Source organism: Salmo salar, chromosome 08 (genome assembly GCF_965601325.2).
Source record: "Salmo salar chromosome 08, fSalSal1, whole genome shotgun sequence".
NCBI lineage: Eukaryota > Metazoa > Chordata > Actinopteri > Salmoniformes > Salmonidae > Salmo > Salmo salar.
In genome coordinates this window covers 23,051,325-23,073,476 of record NC_138298.1, presented here as the reverse complement: position 1 = coordinate 23,073,476, position 22,152 = coordinate 23,051,325, and the positions used below count along the sequence as shown (strand labels likewise).

General features: G+C 41.7%; 1 protein-coding gene across 1 annotated transcript in view; it reads left to right on the top strand.

The window, feature by feature from the left end:
- The first annotated feature begins 579 nt into the window (after positions 1 to 579).
- LOC106610285 (E3 ubiquitin-protein ligase HERC2) overlaps positions 580 to 22,152 on the top strand; it is a 40,790-nt gene continuing 19,217 nt past the window's right edge. Inside the window, exons 1-25 of the mRNA XM_082978173.1 lie at positions 580 to 1,019; positions 1,426 to 1,540; positions 1,674 to 1,744; positions 2,115 to 2,336; positions 2,518 to 2,609; positions 2,799 to 2,929; positions 3,135 to 3,262; positions 3,400 to 3,476; positions 3,562 to 3,680; positions 4,994 to 5,053; positions 5,151 to 5,256; positions 5,408 to 5,597; positions 5,765 to 5,922; positions 6,018 to 6,098; positions 6,234 to 6,344; positions 6,474 to 6,566; positions 7,132 to 7,257; positions 7,356 to 7,496; positions 7,689 to 7,855; positions 10,372 to 10,435; positions 10,526 to 10,584; positions 10,702 to 10,885; positions 11,099 to 11,198; positions 11,296 to 11,507; positions 12,123 to 12,168. Coding sequence (XP_082834299.1) covers positions 791 to 1,019; positions 1,426 to 1,540; positions 1,674 to 1,744; positions 2,115 to 2,336; positions 2,518 to 2,609; positions 2,799 to 2,929; positions 3,135 to 3,262; positions 3,400 to 3,476; positions 3,562 to 3,680; positions 4,994 to 5,053; positions 5,151 to 5,256; positions 5,408 to 5,597; positions 5,765 to 5,922; positions 6,018 to 6,098; positions 6,234 to 6,344; positions 6,474 to 6,566; positions 7,132 to 7,257; positions 7,356 to 7,496; positions 7,689 to 7,855; positions 10,372 to 10,435; positions 10,526 to 10,584; positions 10,702 to 10,885; positions 11,099 to 11,198; positions 11,296 to 11,507; positions 12,123 to 12,168 — 3,082 coding nt within the window. The 5' untranslated portion in view covers positions 580 to 790. The remainder of the gene's footprint in view (positions 1,020 to 1,425; positions 1,541 to 1,673; positions 1,745 to 2,114; positions 2,337 to 2,517; positions 2,610 to 2,798; positions 2,930 to 3,134; positions 3,263 to 3,399; positions 3,477 to 3,561; positions 3,681 to 4,993; positions 5,054 to 5,150; positions 5,257 to 5,407; positions 5,598 to 5,764; positions 5,923 to 6,017; positions 6,099 to 6,233; positions 6,345 to 6,473; positions 6,567 to 7,131; positions 7,258 to 7,355; positions 7,497 to 7,688; positions 7,856 to 10,371; positions 10,436 to 10,525; positions 10,585 to 10,701; positions 10,886 to 11,098; positions 11,199 to 11,295; positions 11,508 to 12,122; positions 12,169 to 22,152) is intronic.

The window sequence follows — 22,152 nt, the reverse complement described above, 5'->3', positions numbered from 1 at the left end:
TGATCTTAATGAGTGCTTGTTTCCTTTGAAATGGGGTCTGTTTAAAGACTAAAATGAACAGCTTCTATGAGTTAAAAAAACATGGCATGCTTGCTCTGTCCTAATTCCATGGCTAGAGAGCAGAAGATCATAGGTTTGAATCTCACTGACACCATGCCACATTAGCAAAGAAATGGGTTTGCATGATTAATGCTTAAGCAAATGAACTGTGCTTTGAGTTCAGAACAGTTCACCTAAACTAGCAGTGTTATTGAAACAGTCTCAGGACATTATTTAATTACCCTCAAATAACCTTCTGTTCTCAGAATGGTAATAAAACCCCCCAGGAAAACTTTCAGGGAACCATAGAATAACCTCCCTACAACCTAAAAATGTAAGTCCCCAGAACAGGCAACATTTTTACATCCATTCTCAGAACGTTTAAAATATGTTCAGTTTCAACCGTCAGGAAACGTATGGCTTCGTCTCCAGAACCAATGGGAAACAAAACGTACGTCCCCACAACTTCCAAGGATCCAAATGTGCTAGCTGGGGTGTTTGTTTGATTAAAATACTTTACTTGGCGCCTGTTCCGTTTGCTCAGGCCCATTCCCATTGTGGCATAAGTTTCTGTTTGTAGAAAAATGTCATCTCAAGTTTCGTTTTCGTTCCTTGCTGTTATTTCATATGGTCGCGTTCATCCCTTTTCCCTTTCAAAACGCACTGACTCACAGGGCGCAGAAAGACCGCATTGACCATCAAGAGTAGCTGATTATTGATACGTTTAGAAGGCGACAATAACACATTGACAATGTTTTCGTGGGGAGAGAACATCGGTGATGGCTTCGGTTTAGTAAAGTCGAATGGTTTGGTAAAGGCGAAGACGGATTGTTGCCTAAATGTCATACTCACGAAATCTCCAATTGCACATCTGTCCGCAGGTAATAAAGTGGTCGCGTTTATCAGAAATAATGGGAAAGTGTCCTTTGCTTGCAGGATGCACGAGTATAAAGATGGGAGAAGGGTCACATGGAAACTGAGTAAGTACCTTTCCTATATGTTTCCCGCAACACCACACATAGAAAAAAATAATTCCAAAGGGGTTCATCAGTTGGCCCCGTAGGATAACCCTTTTGGGTTCCAGGTAGAATCTTTTGGGGTTCAATGTAGAACTCTCTGTGGAAAGGGTTTTACATAGAACCCAAAGGCGTTCTACCTGGAAACAAATGAGTTTTCAGTTTTCCCATCCCCACTCAGACCATTCCCAAACAGTCCTAGCCAAATTCTTGTTTAAGAAATTGCTCTTTGCTAGGAAGGTTTTTTTTATTTCTAATTGAAAACATTGAGTAAGGTACTTAATTGTTACCGAGAAATGATTTGATATTGAGATAAAAATGGCTGCATTGGACCTTTTTTAAATATTTTATTTATATTTTATTTGTGTAGAGAGTGTGGAGTGCAGGGAGAAGATTCTGGCTCTGAGTTGTGGAGATGCCCATGTTGTTTTACTGTCTGAAGAGGGCAGAGTTTTTTGTCTTACCTCTGCCTCCAATGATCCCAGGTAGGCCTTGACAGAATGACACATCTCTATTCAGGCCTACTCACACAATGTTTTGATGCATCTGTCAATTTTAGCAACTGAACATATTGAAATAGTCACTTTTGGTCTGTATGTTTCTCTTGTGTTTTCTCAGACCAGTGGGTAACTTGAATCAGGTAATTCAGGTTGCATGTGGAGACCAGCATTCCATTGCACTAACCCAAGGTAAACAATTACATTCTAAATCACTCAGTTTGAGACGGGATATGATAGGAGGCTGTCTGTGCTCTTTGAATGTCCGTTATACCAAATAGTCTCTGTTCCAGGTACATAGATACTGGAACCCCACACACTGTCAAAACAATAAAAAAATATACTGAGGCTTTAATGCTAAAATAGAGCTGTTTTATTGGGACATGTCTGAAAGTTCATAGTGCAGAAATAAAGGGTGAAAAAAAACTAAATCAGTTTGAGAAGGTTCACAATAGACATTTAAAATAAAACTACATTTATCGCATACCAAGAGAAACTCTGACAATGCAGCATGTGTCCTGTGAGATTTCCTATGTACAAATGTTATTTTACCTTCCATTAGATGGTAATGTGTTCACGTGGGGCCAGAACTCCAGCGGACAGCTGGGTTTGGGGAAGGGAGAGCCCGGCACCTTGTCTCCCCAGCCCCTCAAGTCTCTGTCAGGTATCCCCCTGGCTCAGATCACCGCTGGGGGAGACCACAGCTTCGCCCTGACCCTCTCTGGAGCCGTGTTCAGCTGGGGCAAGAACAGCACCGGGCAGTTGGGACTGGGGGACACAATAGGTACTGTATACACAAATATTACTATGCTAATGTATTTTCATTAATAGTTGGTATCTTTTAAAGAAAAGTAGTACATTTGATATGTTTGAAGCAGACAGTATGAGTAGATCTGATCATTATTTAGTCAAAAAAAGAAAAAGACGAGCAAGGAAAATAAATCAGTGAATTCTATTTTCTACAGACAGACCTGCTCCAGCTCCTGTTGATTGCCTGAATCTAAAGAAGACCATTACTGTTTCCTGTGGAGTGGAGCATACTGCCGTTCTGACAAAGGTTCTGACGTTTTTTACACAACAATATTTCCAACTGATACTATGTTTTTACTCCCAGTACCATTAAGATCTAAAGAATGTTTGGACCAATGATGTCTTGCTGGTTGCCATCACACAGTAGAAACATTCATATCAACAACAGGAGCCGAACACATCATCATGATAACTGTGTGAATTGGTTTTGTTCTAGGGAGGTTTAGTGTTCACATTTGGCTCGGGTCGACATGGACAGCTTGGACACAACTCTCTCAGAAATGAACTACGACCTCGACTGGTGGCCGAACTCTGGGGGGCAAAGGTGACCCAGATAGCCTGTGGAAGGTATGTAGTTACTAGATTGATTGATAGAAGTCATGTGAATCTCTGTACAATCATACATATTCAGACAAAGATCAATGGATGTAGCTTGGATGGTAAGATCAATCTTGGAGTGACACTGGGTGTATTCTTGGATATATCCATTCTTAGGGATCACAGTTGATTTGTGATTTTTTTCCTTTACCTACAATCCTGTTTGTCAAATTAGAAACCACACGTTGGCGTTCGTGGGCTCCTTCAAAAAGATCTACTCATTTGGGCGTGGAGAGCAAGGGCAGCTGGGAAATGGAGTCAAGATGGATCAGTCTGTGCCTCTGCCAGTACAGCTACCACAGGGTAATTAAAACATTCCTTTCCTCTGCATAACGTAACCTAATTAAAATGCAATACAGTACTTAGGCAGAAATGTTGGTCTCTATGAAATGATAAAATAACAGGTTTATAACATCGTGACTGTTTTGGGTCATTTTCAGGCCGCATTGATGACCAGCAAATTGAACAAACCTTTGCTGGAGGAAACCATTCTTTTGCCTTGTGCAGTTCCGCTAAGGTATTGCATTTACAGTTAGTTTGTTCTGTGTTAGTCCTTAGTATTTAAGATTGTTTTTATACACTGCGTCAAATTGTTATTACAGGAATCAGCAAAAGGGTTGAATGACTCCAGTGTTGAAAAAATGACTCGAACATTAGACAATGATGTCATTGACAGATGGATCTTGCAATGCGACTCAAAATCATGGGAGAAAATACAGAAGTAAGTACCCCATATGACCAAACGTATGTGAACACCTGCTCATCGAACATCTCATTTCAAAATCATGGGCATTAATATGGAGTTTGTACCCCCTTTACTGCTATAACAGCCTCCATTCTTCTAGGAAGGCTTTCCACTAGATGTTGGAACATTGCTTCGGGGACTTGCTTCCTTCAGCCACAAGAGCATTAGTGAGTTCGGTTACTGATGTTGGGCAAATAGGCCTGGCTCGCAGTCGGCGTTCCAATTCATCCCAAAGTTGTTGAAGTCAGGGCTCTGTGCAGGCCAGACAAGTTCTTACACACTGATCTCGACAAACCATTTCTGTATGGACCTCGCTTTGTGCATGGGGTCATTGTCATGCTGAAACAGGAAAGGGCCTTCCACAAAGTTGGAAGCACAGAGTCGTCTAGAATTGTATGCTGTAGCATTAAGATTTCACTTTACTGGAACTAAGGGGCCTAGCCCGAACCACAGTTGGCACTATGCATTCGGGCAGGTAGTGTTCTCCTGGCATCCGCCAAAACCAGACTAGTCCGTCGGACTGCCAGATGGTGAAGTGTGATTCATCACTCCAGAAAACGTGTTTCCACTGCTCCAGAGTCCATTGGCGGCGAGCTTTAGACCACTCCAGCCGATGCTTGACATTGCACATGGTGTGCGGCTGCTCGGCCATGGAAACCCATTTCATGAAGCTCCCGACGAACAGTTCTTGTGCTGAGGTTACTTCCAGAGGCAGTTTGGAACTCGGTAGTGAGTGTTGCAACCGAGAACATTTTATTTTTACGCGCTTCAGCACTCAGCGGTCCCATTCTGTGAGCTTGTTTGGTCTACCACTTCGTGGCTGAGCCATTGTTGCTTCTAGACGTTTCCACTTCACAATAACAGTGTTTACAGTTGACCGTGGAAGCTCTAGCAGGGCAGAAATTTGACGAACTGACTTGTTGGAAAGGTGGCATCCTCTGACAGTGAAACGTTGGAAGTCACTGAGCTCTTCAGTAAGGCCATTCTACTGCCAGTGTTTTGACTATGGAGATTACATGGCTGTGTGCTCGATTTTATACACCTGTCAGCAACCAGTGTGGCTGAAATAGCCAAATCCACTAATTTGAAGGGGTGTCCACATACTTTTGTATATATAGTATATGATACAAATAAACCTGATCCCCAGGCTCGATACAAATAAACAACTCATGATGGTGGACAAGGCAACACAAACATGCATGAGTCAGTGACACAACAACTACTGAAAAGATGAAGGTCTCAGGAACTTACATACACTGAACTATAAGATACTTCACTTTTATTTTCAGGGAAATCACAAAAACGTTCTCTTCTGCATCATGTTTAAATGGGAGCTTCCTGGACAAAAGGTAAGAACTCACTGCCTATCCATCAATGTTTTATCACATTATTGAATACTTTTTATTGTTGCATATTTAATAGTATTTTTTGGTCTTATTACTCTAGTTGTGACAAACATTACCAAACCTCACCGATGCACTCTGGCCTGGACTTGTCACTCGCCCAAATGGCTTTTCAAAAGCTTGCAGAAAAGGACAAAGTTCTGGCTGAGGTATCATTTCATTTATTATCTTTATGATCAGATACTTATTTTCAATACTTCTGTTTGTTGTCCTTCATATTCAATTTGACCAGTCGTTGATACTGTAAGCCACGATAAGTCATTTAGTTGTGACCCACAAGCACTCCTGTCATGGTTCTAGGTTAAAAATGTCGTCCAGCGCATACTCCTTCCCTCTCTGAGTAAGGATCCCATTGGTGTGGAGGGTCTGAGGGTGTACCTCATCATCCCCGAGCTCCTGAGAGTTCTCCTAAAACAACATCGCATAGACATTACTGAGGCCTTCGCTGCTGCCATCCTCAGACTGAACCCAGACAAGCTCCAGGTCCTTGGTAAAGTCACCATCCATCAATACACGTCTTGTCTTTTATTTTCTTCTCTTCTATTTTCTTCTCTTCTATTCTCTTCTATTTTCTTCTATTCTATACTCTTTTTTTTTAGATACATGAGGTCATCTGTGTGCTCTTGTATCAACTAAACTCCAGGCTAATTCCAACAGAGGGCCTATGGTCGACACTGTCAGATTCCTTCTTCCGAACAGTGGTGAAAGCATTCCACTCAGTGTCAGCAGAGTATCTTCAGCAGATGGCGGTCAAACGATGTGATCATGGAAAATCATTAAAGAAGACTTTTGGGGTTCTGCAAAGGCTTTTTGATGTGGGTATTATTTGATATTTTCAAATATTGGTCATGGCCCCAAATCATTTTAAATGTTCACTGCACTGCATATCAATATCCTCTCTTGCATGTAGGCGAACAGCAAGAGATGCAGAAGAATCACAGTTGACACTTTCCATATCAACAAAATCAGTTCTCTCTTTCAGTCTAAGCTGGTTTGTACAATACAGTGCATTTCATACATATTTCTGCAACAATCATTTAATGAAAAACCATGCAATGTTTTATTTCAGGTCCTGCAATACACTGCATAATGTCTACTTAGCGCTTTCACCTCTCTCCGAACTCAGGTACTAGACTTACATTCAGAACTGACAGAGCTGGTCTGGGACTTCTTTGGGGAGGATGACACATATTGGATTGAAAGCGAGATGATATTGAGCAAAATAAAACGTTATAAGGTATTTATGTTCTTTTCCAATCACTAGAAACATATTAGTATTTTGGGGAATCGACTACAGCCAAGGTAGTTGGGAAATGACACTAGGTTGTATTTTGAGTGGAAAATCCCTTTACATTTTGCACTTTAGGATAACATATTTTGCCTCCTGAAGAACAACCCCTGTATCCTGGACACTGAAACCAAATGTATAGTGTGGATGTATGCCTTTGATCAGGTCAAAGTAAGTACCTGCATTTTTTTTAAGTACACTGCAAAAAATGACTCTTGATCAACCTAAAAAAATCGCATCAACTGGTTAGAAGTAATTGAGTTAGGATTTCTCAATTGAGAAAACCTAACATTTATTGAAACCAAATACATGATTTAATGCCAACTGTTATATTTGATTATTAAGAAACCTATGTTTCAAGTTGCAGCCTATTTCAACACTCAACTTACTTTTCCTCTTTGGTTAAACCTAATAAATCACAAATACTCACATCTGATAGGCTGCCACCGCTACATTGCGCCCACTGCTATGAGGTATTGAAAGCAATTTAGACGCTTTCATTCAATTCAAAAATCACATTGATCTGTCAAATTCGGTATGTGATTTTAGACAAATTGAATAGAACACTTAAGATGAACAACAGTGCCATGCCACTTTATTACAGTGTATGTTAGACATTATCCTGCTTGAAGTTGCCGGGCACAAGGCAAATTGAATTCACCAAAAATGTTATTTTTGCTGTTCTGCCAAAATGTTTTCTCTAATATTCACATACCTTTTAATAATCTTATCCAAGGATTGTCATGAGGACTTCGAATACGGTGGGCTTTGTGACGAAACCCTAAAGGTGGACCGGGAAACACTTCTGGATGATACCTTTCAGCAACTGCGAAAAAGGACTTGCAACATGGTGGCTTTAAAGGTAAGTGTTGTGTTTTCTGTATTTTGGAGAATGGGTAGCTTTCTGTGGGACTATTTAGATTAGTCATCTCAAGGGCTCTAAACTGTTTTTGTCTCCAGGTGAAGTTTCAAGCAGAGAATGGTGTGGATGACGGTGGCGTTTCACTGGAATTCTTCAGGCTCCTGGGGAGGGAACTTCTCAAAATGGAACCAAAGACACTGGAGGTTTACGAGTCTGGACTAGCATGGTTCACAACAGATGTATGTTCCATATTCAATTACAAATTGTTCCCAGATTTAACTCCATCTTTCCCCCACAATTTTATTTACTAAATTAGAAATATCCATTCTTAGAAATGCCAATTATGGTACTGATATTATACTATTAAATATTTGTAATATTTAACGGCTTGTGGCATTGTATTTATTTTTTTTATTTTTTTTTATCCATAGGACGGCGGTATCACTGATGAATTCTACTTACTTGGGCTACTCTGTGGGAAGGCCCTGTTTAGTCAGTGTGTTCTGAACCTCTGCTTCCCTCTGGCTCTCTTCAAGAAGCTTCTGGGTCTGACTACAACATTGGATGACCTTAAAGAGCTGTCTCCAACTGAAGCAAGGTACAATTATTCTGCTGAAAAAGAAGAGGGGTCCATAATATATGTTCATCTCTTCAACTGCTGCTACAGTACAGTGTAAAAGTAGAAAGTCTCAAAACACCATGATTGTGTAATGAAACCAGGAAAAGTAGTGCACCTAAGATGAGATCTGGTGTTTGGAGGGGGTTTGAATGTAAACCCAATGGAAGTGTTTTTATTTGTTTTATACTTTGTTTTTATTGTAGGAACACAAAGAAAGTACAAATACAGTAAAATAAAAGAACAACAAAAAAGATCTGGCAGTTATAGTGCACGTCATACCTTCATCATATTAGTTACATTGACATCTTTGAATTAGACCTTTTCCAAGTACGAAACCTATTTTCCCAGTGTTCCTGACCTCTCCTCTTGTGTTCTTAAAGCAAAGGTCATACACTCCATGTGGTGTATTTCTTTTACAATGTCTATCCATTGTGTCACTGTGGGAGGGTCTTTTTGTAGGCATTTCCTAGTGCTAGCCTTTTTACTGGCTGCCAGTAGGAACTTCAAGAGGTACTTTTCTCTATTGTGTAAGTTATCAGGTATTTCACCCAAGTACAAAGAAATGAATGTTTGTTCTATGTCAAATCCCATTATTTTTCCAATGTTAGATGTTATTTCTCCCCAGTAGGTTTCGATTGCGGGGCAAGTCCAAAAGAGATGAGTGATCCACCCTCGATAGGCCGCATTCTCTCCAACAAGGATGTAGGGAGCCAGTCTGTTTTGATTTCAGTTTAGGTGTTATGAAGAAACGTACAACATTCTTCCAACAGAATTCTCTCCGTGACCTTGAGTTGGTGGAGCTTTGTTGAGTCTCTAATATGTTCAACCATGTTTCATCAGTTATTTACATGTTAAGTTCCTCCTTCCATTTCTTTTTAATATAGTTTGTAGAATGTTTCTTTAAGGGTGGAATACCCAAATAGAGTTTTGAGTTTTTTTTTTTTTTTTACTCCCCAAGTTGTATGTGTTAGTGAATACTTGGATTAATTTTGGAGGTGCTCGAGGGTCAGTCACTTTTATCTCCCTTAAGAAATAGTGTCGAACTTGTAGGTATCTGTAAAAATCTGGTTTATCCAAGCCATGTTTTTTTACTTAGGTCCTGGAAGTTATCTAGGTCCCCATTCCTTATGATTGTACTGAAAGATGTGATGCCTTTCTGCGTCCATTGTTTAAATCTGCTGTCCTGAGTTGCAGGGATGAAGCTGGGGTCGTATGCAGGCCAACTCAGCAGTTTGATCACTCTGTCTAATTTATTTTGCTTAACTACCCTAAACCATGTCTTCAGAGAGGAATTAATCCACTGATTTTGTCTACTGTATATTTCTATTACCATGTCCTTATTTCCCAAAACTGACTGTATGGGTGTCTCTGTCAAAGTAGTCTCAATGTCTTTCCATTTGGGTTCGTATTCTGAATTGCACCAACACACCAGAGGTCTCAATTGGGCTGATGCATAATAATCGTTTAGGTTTGGTAAGGCCATACCCCCACCGTTTTTTGGTAATTGTAATGTTGTATATCTAATTCTTGGTCTCTTACTGTTCCAGATAAACCTTGATATCCGTTTATCCAATGGAAGTGTTTTGATGCACAGAATGTGTTTTAAAACAGAAATGAAGTACTCTGAAACACCCAAAGTGGTTCTTCAACCTGAATATTTGTGTTTTTAAAAGTGTTGTGAAAACACTTTTTAGGATTTCAATGCATGTAAAAGGAAGCATCAAAACACAACTATGTTTCTCATACAATCACTGGTTCAGTAATGCAAACGGTTTATATCCTAAATATTGATTGATAAGGGCCTATGGAGAATATTTTTTGGTGGAATTCTTTTTTCAATGCTTTATTTAGACAGGTTAGAAACAGGAGGGGCAGTAAGATGGTACATTTCGTTGGAATTTTACCCACTCAACTACGCAGCCACACTAAGAAATTATTCTGGGGTGAATTGAAATTGACAACAAAAAAAGACCAACATATACTTTATAAAAATGTATGCAAGTCGTGCAGAGCCCATGTCTAGCGATAACGTACCTGGCCTAGACATGTCACCCCTCTCCCCATCGAAGACCGGGGTTAAATTCCCCGCTCCAACCCTTCAGTCTGTTTCTCCCACCTATCTGTATCTTCTCTGTCATTTCATAACCGTCTCAATAAAGTGTAAAAATACCCCCCCAAAAACATTTATTTTTAAATGTATGCAAGTCGTTGCAATGATTTGTTAATGTCATTTTACCAAAATAATGTATGAATAAATCCAACTTAATATGTTTCTTAAAATGTAGGTATCTTTCATTAGGATAACCAAAACATTTCACGATGATGTGTTTCAATACTCCTGCAAAATTAAGGTTTCGTCTCCTTCAAGTTGGTGGCAGCTCAGTTGCCACTAGTTTGGGTGTAACAAAGCACATTTTAACAGTGTAGTTGTTGTTTTACAGATATACTATTATCTCCTCATATCACATTTATACTGTTTGTTTGTTTAAAATTAGCTGCTTGCAGGATGTGTTGGATGAAGATGAGGAGGTTGTTGAAGCGCTGGATTTGGTTTTCATGGTAAGAGAGAATTGATACCTTTAGCCGTTTTTGGTAGCCTACACAGGTAACCCCAGCTGATGCAGTACTAATCTTTATTGTCTTTTGAAGGACAAAGGGCAAGAACTGATACCAAATGGAGAGGAGCTCCCAGTTACCATGTTCAACAGGTATATTTGATGACAGTAATCTTATCAATTTATGAATTTCTTGAATTAACAAAATTATTCCACAGGAAGTGTTCTGTACTCATAAATAAACATTGGTCTGTCATATATCATTCACAGGAAGAAATATGTTGACTTGTACGTTGACATGAAGCTCAACAAGTCGGTGCAGAGCCAGTTTGCAGACTTTGAGAAAGGCTTCCACAAAGGTTGCCCTACACAGGCATGGAGGATGTTTCTACCTGAGGAGCTGATGACACTTCTACAAGGAGATGACAACTACGAGTGGGACAAGTTGAGAGAGGTAAAGTTCTACCTGCTTAGATATGTCATAAAAGTACATAAGCAATATAATATGGAAGTTCATACATGTTTGGTAGCCTATATAGCAGCGCTATGCTCCCAGTGGTTAAATCTGGCCCCATTCTGTTTGGACTATACAGTCTATGGCTATAATACAGTGGCATGGTCTACTGTACATGCGGTTGTTTCATTATGTTTTTCTCTGCAATAACAGAATGCCCAGTATCAAGGATATAGGCCCACAGATGACATCATCCAGAACTTCTGGATAGTTTTCATGGAGTTCTCTGAGGAGCAAAAGAAGACGTTCTTAAGTGAGTTAACAGACAGTTAATTAAACTGAAATAATTGTATAGCTCCAGAAATGCTTCGTCAGTGGATAATTATTATCCTCTAATTTCTAACTTCTAGCTTTTCTGACTGGAACGGACAGACTGCCCAGAGGTCGAAGTCTCTCCAAACTGCAGATGCAAATCACGTCTTTGGGCAGTACTGAGGCTGATGAATATTATCCGAAAGCACAAACCTGCTCTGTGACGTTATGCCTCCCTAACTACAGCAGTATCGACATTCTGCGGGAGAAACTTCTCCATGCGATCACCCACTGTGATGCGTTTGGAGATGTTTGAAATGGGAAGCATGTTACTAGTCGCCTAGCAGTTTGTTTTTATCTACATCTCTTAATATTATGATTTTATTTAGTCAAGGAAACCCATTCAGAGCTAACAACTGAAAGTATTCAGACATTAAGAGCAGTCTTTATAAATATAATACAAGCAGTATTTGTAAATGTAATCTTTCATAAATGCTTAATGTTTTTTTCCAGTGAAACCACTGTTAATAGAAGCATCTACGCCTCCTCCGGACCCCTCGTAGCCTAATGTGCTGTTGACTAGCCAAATAATGATGATCTAGATGAATGAAAGCCAATCATACTTTGATGATCAAACAGTGGAGGAAATTTGAGTGAAATTCAGAGCTCTTTATCTCTTTAGAGTGGCTGTGGGTATGAATTCTTAGGGACCCTCTTTCGGAAATTTTAGGATTTTAGCTAACCTTAACCCTTTTTCTAACCTTAACCTAATTCTCCTAATCTGCTACATTAATTATCCTAATTTGCTGTGTAAATTCTAGTCAATTCTGACATAAACTAGCCTATTCCATCTTGACAAAAAAAACTTCTCCTGGTAGCTAAAGGGCGGAAGATTCTGAGCATGTGCGTAATTCTCTACTTTCAGCACAGTCTCTGCTACAGTTTGGCTGCCCAGAGAACAGGATACACAGGTGAATGGTGCTTGTTTAATAAAGTTAGATCAAAGCTGAATCAAATATATTAGCATCAGGGCTGTAGCTACATAAGAGGACAAATGAAAATAAAATAAGATCTGCTTTAATATTGCAGATTGTGGCTTCTATCAATGTAGTTGTCTGCATCATTTCCAATCCCCCATATATTTTGGGGGTAAATACAGTGTGTATATGTATGTATGTATATATATATTTTTTTATCCCTAACCGTACCACCCCTCCCCGAATTGGAGTAAACTAATGGACAACACTTTGGCTTCTATTTCCAGTTTATACATACTGTCACACCAGGTGGCTTGTGGATTCAGGAGAGGTGGAGTCAGGCGCAGGAGACAGAATGATTCCGTGAATACATTTTAATAAAATATCCACACGGAAAATATGCAAAAGTATGGAGTGCAAGGTGTGCAGAAAGAAACGCACCACCCTTAAAAGAACGTAACCAGGGGCGCAACCCCAAAACGAACAACGTAACTCCAAAAGGGAAAACACAGAACCTCATAACAAAACACACCCTGACAACGAACAATCCCGCACAAACAACAAACCTAACTAGCTAGCCTAAATACCCTTCCCCACTAACAACTAACACAAAACAGGTGCGCAACTAACCTATGCCTAACTAACAGAACGTGAAACATAAATCGATGGCAGCTAGTAGGCCGGCGACGACGACCGCCGAGCGCCGCCCGGGCGAGGAGGTGCGCCACCTTCCGTAGGTGCCGTGACATACAATATATATTTTATGGAAACAGTATATTTTACATTAGTTATCTTTTGTTTGTTTTTAGTCCCATCCTTCAGCTACCCTCAAGCCATCCTATCTATCTCTGAAGACCACCCAGTTTGAGTTCTATTTGCCATATATTTTTCAACTGTGCTGTGTAGGGCCTGAACTTATTGTTGAGAGTTAGAATAATAGAATACATATTGTTCAATTGGCAGTTTTCCTCTTGTTATATGTCACTCAATTAGCCCATGTTAATTCATATTTTACAGATTGGTACATTAGCTATCTAAACTTGTACATTTTAGAAGACACTCTTATCCAGAGCAATTAGAGTTAAGTAACTTGCTTAAGGGCAGATCAGCAGATTTTATAACCTAGTCGGCTCGGGGATTCACACCACCATCTTTTCGGTTACCGGCTCAATGCTCTTAGCAGCTAGGCTACCTGCTACCATGTAGTAATCATCGCCAAATTACTGACCAGGCACAGAGGGCACGTGCCCAGAGGGCCCCCATTGATTTGTTTAGTTGCGCTCACTCAGATATCATGTTAACGTGACATAAGTCATGGTAAAATGTGTAGAATTGCAGGAAATTAGCAGTGGACCTGCGAACAAGTTCTGTAAAGCAAATGTATTTGTTTACCTTTTGTTAATAAAATAATTTTTCTGCTTACAGATTCCTCTGTATATATTCAATTATAGTTTTTAATCCTCCCAGTGCTGAGTTGATGTGAGTTAATGTGTAGTGGCTAATTGTATAGCTAATAGGCTCTGTGTTTCTGGATTGACTGAGGTGAATGACGCTACAGCAACAAACGTGATAACGGCTGGGGGTAATTTTTGCTTGTTTTTGTTTTTTTTCCAAATAGCATTTTTGAGTTTTTAAATTGTATAGAAAGTCTATGGTGTGTTTGCATCCACATGCCCACCTCCGTCCCCCATAATGTTCCCTTACTTGGCAACTTGTTTCCAATCTCCCACCTTCATCATCGCCTGGCTGTAGGGTCTGATGTAGGGGTCCACACTCAGGAACACAGCCTCCAACTGTGGGTGTATTCATTAGTGAACACCGTACCAAAACGTTTTGCAACGGAAAACATTTTGCAACAAAAATGTGTAATTTGTTCAAAGGTGTATTCATTAGTGCACACCGTTTTGCAAAGAAAACACTTTTTTTTGGTGGGGGTCAAATTCTGATTAGTCCCTCCCCGTTTCGGCGCATATAACCTGTGGTTAATACATTTGCATTAGAAACAGGTTATCAAGTCATTTTACATAACATGGAACGTGTTAGAATTGCAAAAGGAATGTGTGAAATTTTCAGTAGGATGTGCATGTGTCCTAGACAATTTTCCCCTCAGGGACATTAAAGGGCAATTACACCCATTTTCAACTTCATATTCATTATCTCCAGCACCAATCCAGTGTCTACATATGTGAAACAGTGCTCTTCTATGATCCGCAGTTAAGAAGGTCCTAAAAAAATGCTTCTCTGTGACATCACAGGGTAGGATTCAAAGTGTAAAAAACAGTGATTTTTTTTAAAACCTGCAATGTGGTTCTACCCAGAGGGAAGGTATTATCTTGCTCCCCACATCACTGCGAATCTCAGTGTTGGAAAACCACTATTTTAAAAACTTTTGATGTTATCGGGTAGGACTTTTTAATGTGTTATATATTTTTTTACAAAACATAGAAATGCACCGTTTCCACATATGTACACACTGGTATTGTGCTGCAGATAATGAAATTAAGGTTGAAAAGTGGTGGAATTGCCCTTTAAAGTCTATCCTATGCTATCCTCACCTGTCCATCCCTGGGCTGCAGCAGCATCTCCACCCTCAGCTGGAAGTCACTAGCCTTGGGGAAACCCTGGAAGTGCTGGCGTAACGTCCAGGCCTTGGACACAGTCATGGTACTGTGCTCCTCTAGTCTAAAGCAGTGGATCTGTAGAGACTGGCTGGAGGGAAGAGGAGGCGACAGGGGTTTGAGTGTATGAGAGGGACAGGGAGAGAGAGAACGTGTTGTGTCTCTAGGATGGAAATCACAGTGTAAATATTTGCATTCCTCTGTGCATGTCCTAATAAATCCTATCACAGCTGTACAGCTATGTTACACAGGGCAGGTCATGAAAACTATAGTTTGCCTATGTTTACTCAGGGCAGGTCATGAAAACTATTGTTTACCTATGGTTACTCACGGCAGGTCATAAACTATTGATAGGACATAAAAACAGAAAGCTACATTGGGTTGTGAGCAAAAAGACACATTTTCATTTCTATTTGCCATATGTTTTTCAATTGTGCTGTGTTGGGTCTCACGGGGCAGCAGGGTAGCCTGGTGGTTAGAGTGTTGGACTAGTGATCGAAAGGTTCAAGTTCAAATCCCTGAGCTGACAAGGTACAAATCTGTCGTTCTACCCCTGAACAAGGCAGTTAACTCACTGGCTCAGGGATTCAAACCAGCGACCTTTCGGTTACCGGCTTAATGCTCTTAACGGCTAGGCTTACAGATCCCTCTGTACATATTCAATTATAGTTTTTAATCCCAGTGTTAAGTTATTGTGAGTTAATGTGTAGTGGCTAATTGTATAGCTAATAGGCTATGTGTTTTGTAGATCGACTGAGGTTACTTAAGCTACAGCAACCAATGTGATAATGGCTGGGGTCATTTTCTTGTAAGACAAAAAAACACACAAATCGGGTCTTTAGCTTTGGGGAAGAGGGTTTCAGGTGAGTGGAATGGGGCTGGCAGTTAACCCTTACCACATCTACACCTGGCTATCAGCTGAGCTTTGTCAGGCAGCGAAACAGTTCATTCAGCCTCATTTACTGCCTTTTTAAAAAAAACATAGCTGATATGACTGACTTGCTTAAACAAATGTGGTTTCTACTGACAATTGAGATATACAAACTTTGGTATAAGGGAACGACGAGTGGATAAGAGGCAATCCGAGCTAGGAAAGACGTAGTCAATATAACTATTTGTTCAGCACTTTTGAAATGTACAGTGACATAATTCAAAACATGGGCCATTCTTACAGTATTCTCCCTGTACACCAAGTCAGAACCGTAGGATAAGTAAAGGGGGCATATAAGCAGACAATGAAAGCTCTTACAATATTTGATGATTACATTTCTCTTAAACAGGCTATAGGCTACATGGGCACTATCAAGTCAGAACAGTAGGCTAAGTTCTGAGGGGGGAAAGGGACCAAATTATTAGGTTGAGGCACATGGGCTACTAACATATTACTACACAACATACACTTAGTATTACTTTCTTGGCTACAGTATACATATCTCCCTGGCATATTACATAATTTATGCAGCAACATACAAGACATTTTTGGATTCACCTTGCTGTGCTGTGCTCACTTGAACAGGAATGTGGCACGGCTGTCCTTCTTGTGGGCTCTAGAAAGAGGCCAGAGTTCCCAACTTGGAATGCCGAGATGGATGACCGTTCAAAATTATTTTCCGTATTTTCTCAGTCGTAGCTAGTTTTTTTCCTTGTTCCCAGCTGTCTTGAGCTCACTGAAGTCTGAGATTTCCAGTTCCGGGTTTCCAGTTGTTTTGAATGGGGCAGAAGTCATGCTGGATTGACAGCATGGCCAACGTCTTCAAGCTTTACCAATTGGATATCACGAAATTGGGGAGAAAAAGGGAGAAATAAGAAATACAATTTTAAAAAAGGCTCACATGCAATGCCATGGGCCAGAAGTTACGATCTTGTCTCATCGTTGCAACTCCCCTACGGACTCTGCGAGCCATGCCGCACTGGTTCTTGACACACTGCTCACTTAACCCAGAAGCCAGCCGCACCAATGTGTTGAAGGAAACAGTCGAACTGACGACTAAGTCAGCTTGCAGGCGCCCGACCTGCCACAAGGAGTTGCTAGAGCACAATGAGACAAGGAAATCCCGGTCAGCCAAACCCTCGCTTAACCCTCCCCTAACCCAGACGACACTGGGCCAATTGTGTGCCGTCCCATGGGTCTCCCAGTCACGGCTGGCTGTGACAGCCTGGGATCGAACTCATTGTTGAATATGCAATTTCCAACTTGTTGTGTAATGTTTATGTCCAATGTGCGATGAGCACTGGTACGTTTTATCTATAATTTCTCTTCATATGACAAGGATTGAAAAGCATTTGCCAGTTGATTGTCGACTTGATTCATGATGATGACTGCTTTGCTTGTCTAGCTTGCTAGCTAAGATTTTGAAAGTGTGATGTTGACATAAGTCCAGTCATAGCTACGGTAGATACAACATGATTTGAAGTCATTTTATCTGTGGCCAATGACCTTGAGCCTTCTTGGATGGGCACTTCTAATGTAAGTCTATGGCAGCACCTAAGGGGCTTGAATTTTTGAGCTCTACGTGATGTAGTGTCCCCATGAGTGACAGAACACTGAACCTTTATTTTTTTGAGCAGTGTATATATACTGCTCAAAAAAATAAAGGGAACACTTAAACAACACATCCTAGATCTGAATGAAAGAAATAATCGTATTTAATACTTTTTTCTTTACATAGTTGAATGTGCTGACAACAAAATCACACAAAAATAATCAATGGAAATCCAATTTATCAACCCATGGAGGTCTGGATTTGGAGTCACACTCAAAATTAAAGTGGAAAACCACACTACAGGCTGATCCAACTTTGATGTAATGTCCTTAAAACAAGTCAAAATGAGGCTCAGTAGTGTGTGTGGCCTCCACGTGCCTGTATGACCTCCCTACAACGCCTGGGCATGCTCCTGATGAGGTGGCGGATGGTCTCCTGAGGGATCTCCTCCTAGACCTGGACTAAAGCATCCACCAACTCCTGGACAGTCTGTGGTGCAACGTGGCGTTGGTGGATGGAGCGAGACATGATGTCCCAGATGTGCTCAATTGGATTCAGGTCTGGAGAACGGGCAGGCCAGTCCATAGCATCAATGCCTTCCTCTTGCAGGAACTGCTGACACATTCCAGCCACATGAGGTCTAGCATTGTCTTGCATTAGGAGGAACCCAGGGCCAACCGCACCAGCATATGGTCTCACAAGGGGTCTGAGGATCTCATCTCGGTACCTAATGGCAGTCAGGCTACCTCTGGCGAGCACATGGAGGGCTGTGCGGCCCCCCAAAGAAATGCCACCCCACACCATGACTGACCCACCGCCAAACCGGTCATGCTGGAGGATGTTGCAGGCAGCAGAACGTTCTCCACGGTGTCTCCAGACCCTGTCACGTCTGTCACGTGCTCAGTGTGAACCTGCTTTCATCTGTGAAGAGCACAGGGCGCCAGTGACGAATTTGCCAATCTTGGTGTTCTCTGGCAAATGCCAAACGTCCTGCACGGTGTTGGGCTGTAAGCCCAACCCCCACCTGTGGACGTCGGGCCCTCATACCACCCTCATGGAGTCTGTTTCTGACCGTTTGAGCAGACACATGCACATTTGTGGTCTGCTGGAGGTCATTTTGCAGGGCTCTGGCAGTGCTTCTCCTGCTCCTCCTTGCACAAAGGCGGAGGTAGCGGTCCTGCTGCTGGGTTGTTGCCCTCCTACGGCCTCCTCCACGTCTCCTGATGTACTAGCCTGTCTCCTGGTAGCGCCTCCATGCTCTGGACACTACGCTGACAGACACAGCAAACCTTCTTGCCACAGCTCGCATTGATGTGCCATCCTGGATGAGCTGCACTACCTGAGCCACTTGTGTGGGTTGTAGACTCCGTCTCATGCTACCACTAGAGTGAAAGCACCGCCAGCATTCAAAAGTGACCAAAACATCAGCCAGGAAGCATAGGAACTGAGAAGTGGTCTGTGGTCCCGACCTGCAGAACCACTCCTTTATTGGGGGTGTCTTGCTAATTGCCTATAATTTCCACCTGTTGTCTATTCCATTTGCACAACAGCATGTGAAATGTATTGTCAATCAGTGTTGCTTCCTAAGTGGACAGTTTGATTTCACAGAAGTGTGATTGACTTGGAGTTACATTGTGTTGTTTAAGTGTTCCCTTTATTTTTTAGAGCAGTGTATATATATATGTGAAATCAAACTGTCCACTTAGGAAGCAACACTGATTGACAATACATTTCACATGCTGTTGTGGAAATGGAATTGACAACAGATGGAAATTATAGGAAATAAGCAAGACACCCCCAATAAAGGAGTGGTTCTGCAGGTGGAGACCACAGACCACTTCTCAGTTCCTATGCTTCCTGGCTGATGTTTTGGTCACTTTTGAATGCTGGCGGTGCTTTCACACTAGTGGTAGCATGAGACGGAGTCTACAACCCACACAAGTGGCTCAGGTAGTGCAGCTCATCCAGGATGGCACATCAATGCGAGCTGTGGCAAGAAGGTTTGCTGTGTCTGTCAGCGTAGTGTCCAGAGCATGGAGGCGCTACCAGGACACAGGCCAGTACATCAGGAGAAGTGGAGGAGGCCGTAGGAGGGCAACAACCCAGCAGCAGGACCGCTACCTCCGCCTTTGTGCAAGGAGGAGCAGGAGGAGCACTCCCAGAGCCCTGCAAAATGACCTCCAGCAGGCCACAAATGTGCATGTGTCCACGGGCGGAAATCCCTGGGGGGACGGGGGGACACGACCCCCCCATCCTGGGAAAAATATGATTTGTCCCCCCCAATATATCACTGAAACATAACTATGTAATTTAAATAATATTAATAATACGCAATGAAAGCAATTGTGCTGATTATAGACACTTAATAGCGCGTTTTTAAGTTTCAAAATATTGCGACCCCTCCACCCTTTGCCTCACAATGGTTTGATCCACTGCCAGTTCCTTAGCTTGCTAGGTAACGTAGAGGTCGTATCTACTGTCTGAAAGGCACTCAATGCACGTAACTGACGTAAGGTTAATCCAGTCAATCGCGCACACATACTATCTGAATATGCAGAGCTAGCGCGCAAATATGAACTATTAAGCTAGCTAGTACCTATTCCATTTATGTGGCGTCGTCAAAGATGGAATCTTTGCTATCGTCAATTTATTCCAAGATCAGCATGCATGTAAGTTAGTGCTTCAAAGTCCCTGTGATAAGGTTAGCGATAAACTGAACAGAACTACACTCTCTTCTACCATTGTTTTAAATATATTTAATGGTCTCGTTGCAAAAGCTAAATTGTCGCAAGGGAACTTTTATTTATATATTTTATTTCACCTTTATTTAACCCGGGTAGCAAAGATTATAGCAAACACCACTGAATTGGTGCTTGCTAGCTTTGCAAATTCAGCTATTGTTAGAAGCCAGCCAATATGAAACAAACGATTAAAATTACAAAATGTTGCAGCATATGTTGTGTAAATGGTGAACTCATACAGCTGTCAACTCTTGTCACTGCAATCCGTTTCACATTTGCTAGCTACCTTTTAGATCGAAGCCCATATAGAATGATAGAAGATAAAATGATAGAAGCCCATCTCCTACTGTAAATAACCTACATACTGTGTGTGTGTAGCCAACCAGGTAGAAAAATGGCAGAAAAATGGGAGAAAAAAGACGGACATCAGAGTATTTTCAGTACACCAAAACGCAAAGTAAGAACCCTAGTAGCCTAATATCTCAAAGACTAGTTGATAAAATGTTCATAAGAAAGAAATGAAATGCTAATGGAAATGTTTCACAATGATGTCATTAGGCAGAGCAGGCAACAGATGGCACACAGACAGCAGAGTTGGGGACAGATATGCAGGGACAGACTGGCAGAGACAGGGAGTCTCAGGTAAGTTTGTTGAGTCTTCGTTTGGCAACATTATGAAAGGTTCTCAATTTTTTTTACTTGTAAAATAGGAACATAATTGGAAAATGCCATGGATACCCCCACTCTCAACTTAAACTGGTGACTGAACTAAGATTTGTTAAAGGCAATGGTATTGCTGTTGTGATTAGTTGTGTAGTTTTGGGTACCGGTATTTAGGAGTACGGCAAACACCTTATTTCTTTGGTTCCTCAATATACATTTACCATATTAAACGTAGGCTATGTGTTACAGCACTACTTTTGGTGTCCCCCTCAGGAATTGGTCTTGAGAAAATTTAATGTAATTGTCCCCTCGAAAGTTGATATCAGATTTTCGCCCCTGCATGTGTCTGCTCAAAAGGTCAGAAACAGACTCCATGAGGGTGGTATGAGGGCCCGACGTCCACAGGTGGGGGTTGTGCTTACAGCCCAACACCGTGCAGGACGTTTGGCATTTGCCAGAGAACACCAAGATTGGCAAATTCGCCACTGGCGCCCTGTGCTCTTCACAGATGAAAGCAGGTTCACACTGAGCACATGTGACAGACGTGACAGAGTCTGGAGACGCCGTGGAGAACGTTCTGCTGCCTGCAACATCCTCCAGCATGACCAGTTTGGCGGTGGGTCAGTCATTGTGTGGGGTGGCATTTCTTTGGGGGTCCGCACAGCCCTCCATGTGCTCGCCAGAGGTAGCCTGACTGCCATTAGGTACCGAGATGAGATCCTCAGACCCCTTGTGAGACCATATGCTGGTGCGGTTGGCCCTGGGTTCCTCCTAATGCAAGACAATGCTAGACCTCATGTGGCTGGAGTGTGTCAGCAGTTCCTGCAAGAGGAAGGCATTGATACTATGGACTGGCCCGCCCGTTCCCCAGACCTGAATCCAATTGAGCACATCTGGGACATCATGTCTCGCTCCATCCACCAACGCCAAATTGCACCACAGACTGTCCAGGAGTTGGCGGATGCTTTAGTCCAGGTCTGGGAGGAGATCCCTCAGGAGACCATCCGCCACCTCATCAGGAGCATGCCCAGGCGTTGTAGGGAGGTCATACAGGCACGTGGAGGCCACACACACTACTGAGCCTCATTTTGACTTGTTTTAAGGACATTACATCAAAGTTGGATCAGCCTGTAGTGTGGTTTTCCACTTTATTTTTGAGTGTGACTCCAAATCCAGACCTCCATGGGTTGATAAATTGGATTTCCATTGATTCTTTTTGTGTGATTTTGTTGTCAGGACATTCAACTATGTAAAGAAAAAAGTATTTAATAAGATTATTTCTTTCATTCAGATCTAGGATGTGTTGTTTAAGTGTTCCCTTTATTTTTTTGAGCAGTGTATATATATTTTTTAGGCTAAACAAGTGAGCCTCAAAACAGGTGGGGTCCAATACATTTTGTACACAAAACAATCTAGCTAATATGATCGCCGATGACTAATGTTACATAGCGCGCGCGCAGGGTGGACTGCGTC